Source organism: Anser brachyrhynchus (genome assembly GCF_964034855.1).
Source record: "Anser brachyrhynchus genome assembly, chromosome: W".
In the NCBI taxonomy this organism is placed as follows: Eukaryota; Metazoa; Chordata; class Aves; order Anseriformes; family Anatidae; genus Anser; species Anser brachyrhynchus.
Genome location: NC_137704.1, coordinates 16,944,081 through 16,945,656, shown reverse-complemented (window position 1 = coordinate 16,945,656; position 1,576 = coordinate 16,944,081). Strand labels below are relative to the sequence as shown.

Genomic DNA, 1,576 nt, shown 5'->3' with positions numbered 1-1,576 from the left:
TCCAACTCGGGATATTCTATGATTCTATGATCATATTTTCTCCCCCTTTCCCTTTGAGGAGGGGGAGTGAGAGAGTGGCTGTGGTTGAGCTCGGCTGCCCACCCAAGTAAAACCACCACAGTGGGAAGCCCACGCAGGATCAGTTTTGGAAGGATGGCATCCCATGTGAGGGACCCCACATTGGAGCAGGGGAAGAGAGTGACTGTGAAGGGGCGGCAGAGATGAAGTGCTATAGACCTGTCGATTGACCACAACCCCCATTCCCCCATTCCCCTGTGCTGCTTGGGGGGAAGAGGTAGAAGCGGGTGGATGGGGGAAAGTTTTTGTTTGTTTGTTTGTTTTTCCTTTGTTTCTCACTGCTCTAGCTTGTTAGTAATAGGTAATAAATTTTATTAATCTCCCTGTGCTGAGTCTTTTTTGCCCGTGACGATTATTGTTGAGTGATCGCCCTGTCCTTATCTCAACCCTTGAACCCTTTCCATTGTATTTTCTCCCCCTTTCCCTTTGAGAAGGGGGAGTGAGAGAGTGGTTGTGGTGGAGCTCAGCTGCCCAGCTGGGTAAAACCACTACAAATTCTCTCCAAACTTCATGGTACTCCGTGTTATTCATGAAAAGTTCCATAAATTATTCTGTTCCTAGAGACTAAGTGACCTCAAATATGCTAATACCCCAGTGAATAGAGGGTCTTCAAAGGAAGTTAACATTTTTTATAATAGCTTTAGCAAGAATTCATATGTTGCATTGATCATGCCCCATGACAGGACAGAACGATGGTAATTCAGATGGGCTCCTCTGAAAAGATGCATCAATTTTCTATCACGTTCTAGCCAGATCATCAGAAAAACTTTTGAAAAAGACTGAAATTCACCACCAATTTGAGATTGCATGTGAGCTTCTACAACGTTCATTGGGAAAAATAAGAATCCCAGCATGGCACCCAACAGCACTCCACAGATAGTCGTTGACCAAATGAGTGCTATAAGAAGTTGCTTCAGGCAGACATTGTTTGATAGGTCCTCGTAGGCCAAAGAAGAGCATATTACTGCTTCCATTCTGGAGCAGAATGGGCACCAAACCCTGATAATATTCTTTAATCCCATAGACTTTTAGTACCTTGAAAGCCTGGTAAGTGTTTGTAAATTTCTCATGATGTTTGTAGTCCTGAAGCAGTCTGGACTCGTTCAAAAGGTGTAAGAAGGGCTTCTGTGGTCCCTGCAAGCACTGCTGCCATGCTACAAGTTAGGAGTTCGGGTGCACTTGTGTGACTGTGGAGCAAGGAGGAGAAATCTTCATACAAGCCAAACATTAGAGCCAGGGTGGTCGTTTTTTGCATTAATGGAGGAAGGATTCCACGACAGAGATTTTGAATTCCATCTTTCTACAGCTGATGTACTGCATCCTTTGTTTTCAAGCCATACAACTGTTGTCGAAAGAGGACCTTCTGGATAGGGAAGGTGACTGCTATATTGGTGAAGGCTGCACAACAGCCACAAAGATAATGTATACCAGACCTACCCTTTATGTAATGGCTGAAATCTTGCTTTGAATTTGTTGGGACACAGCCTTGTGAATCCAT

General features: G+C 44.3%; 1 protein-coding gene across 1 annotated transcript; it reads right to left on the bottom strand.

Moving 5' to 3' along the window:
* Nucleotides 1-707: 707 nt before the first annotated feature.
* LOC308184975 (mitochondrial nicotinamide adenine dinucleotide transporter SLC25A51-like) lies at nt 708-1,576 on the bottom strand (the record flags this gene model as incomplete). Its single annotated transcript, XM_080572520.1, is given in 4 exon segments — nt 708-951; nt 953-1,168; nt 1,170-1,378; nt 1,382-1,576. Coding segments are annotated over 4 exon segments (864 nt in total).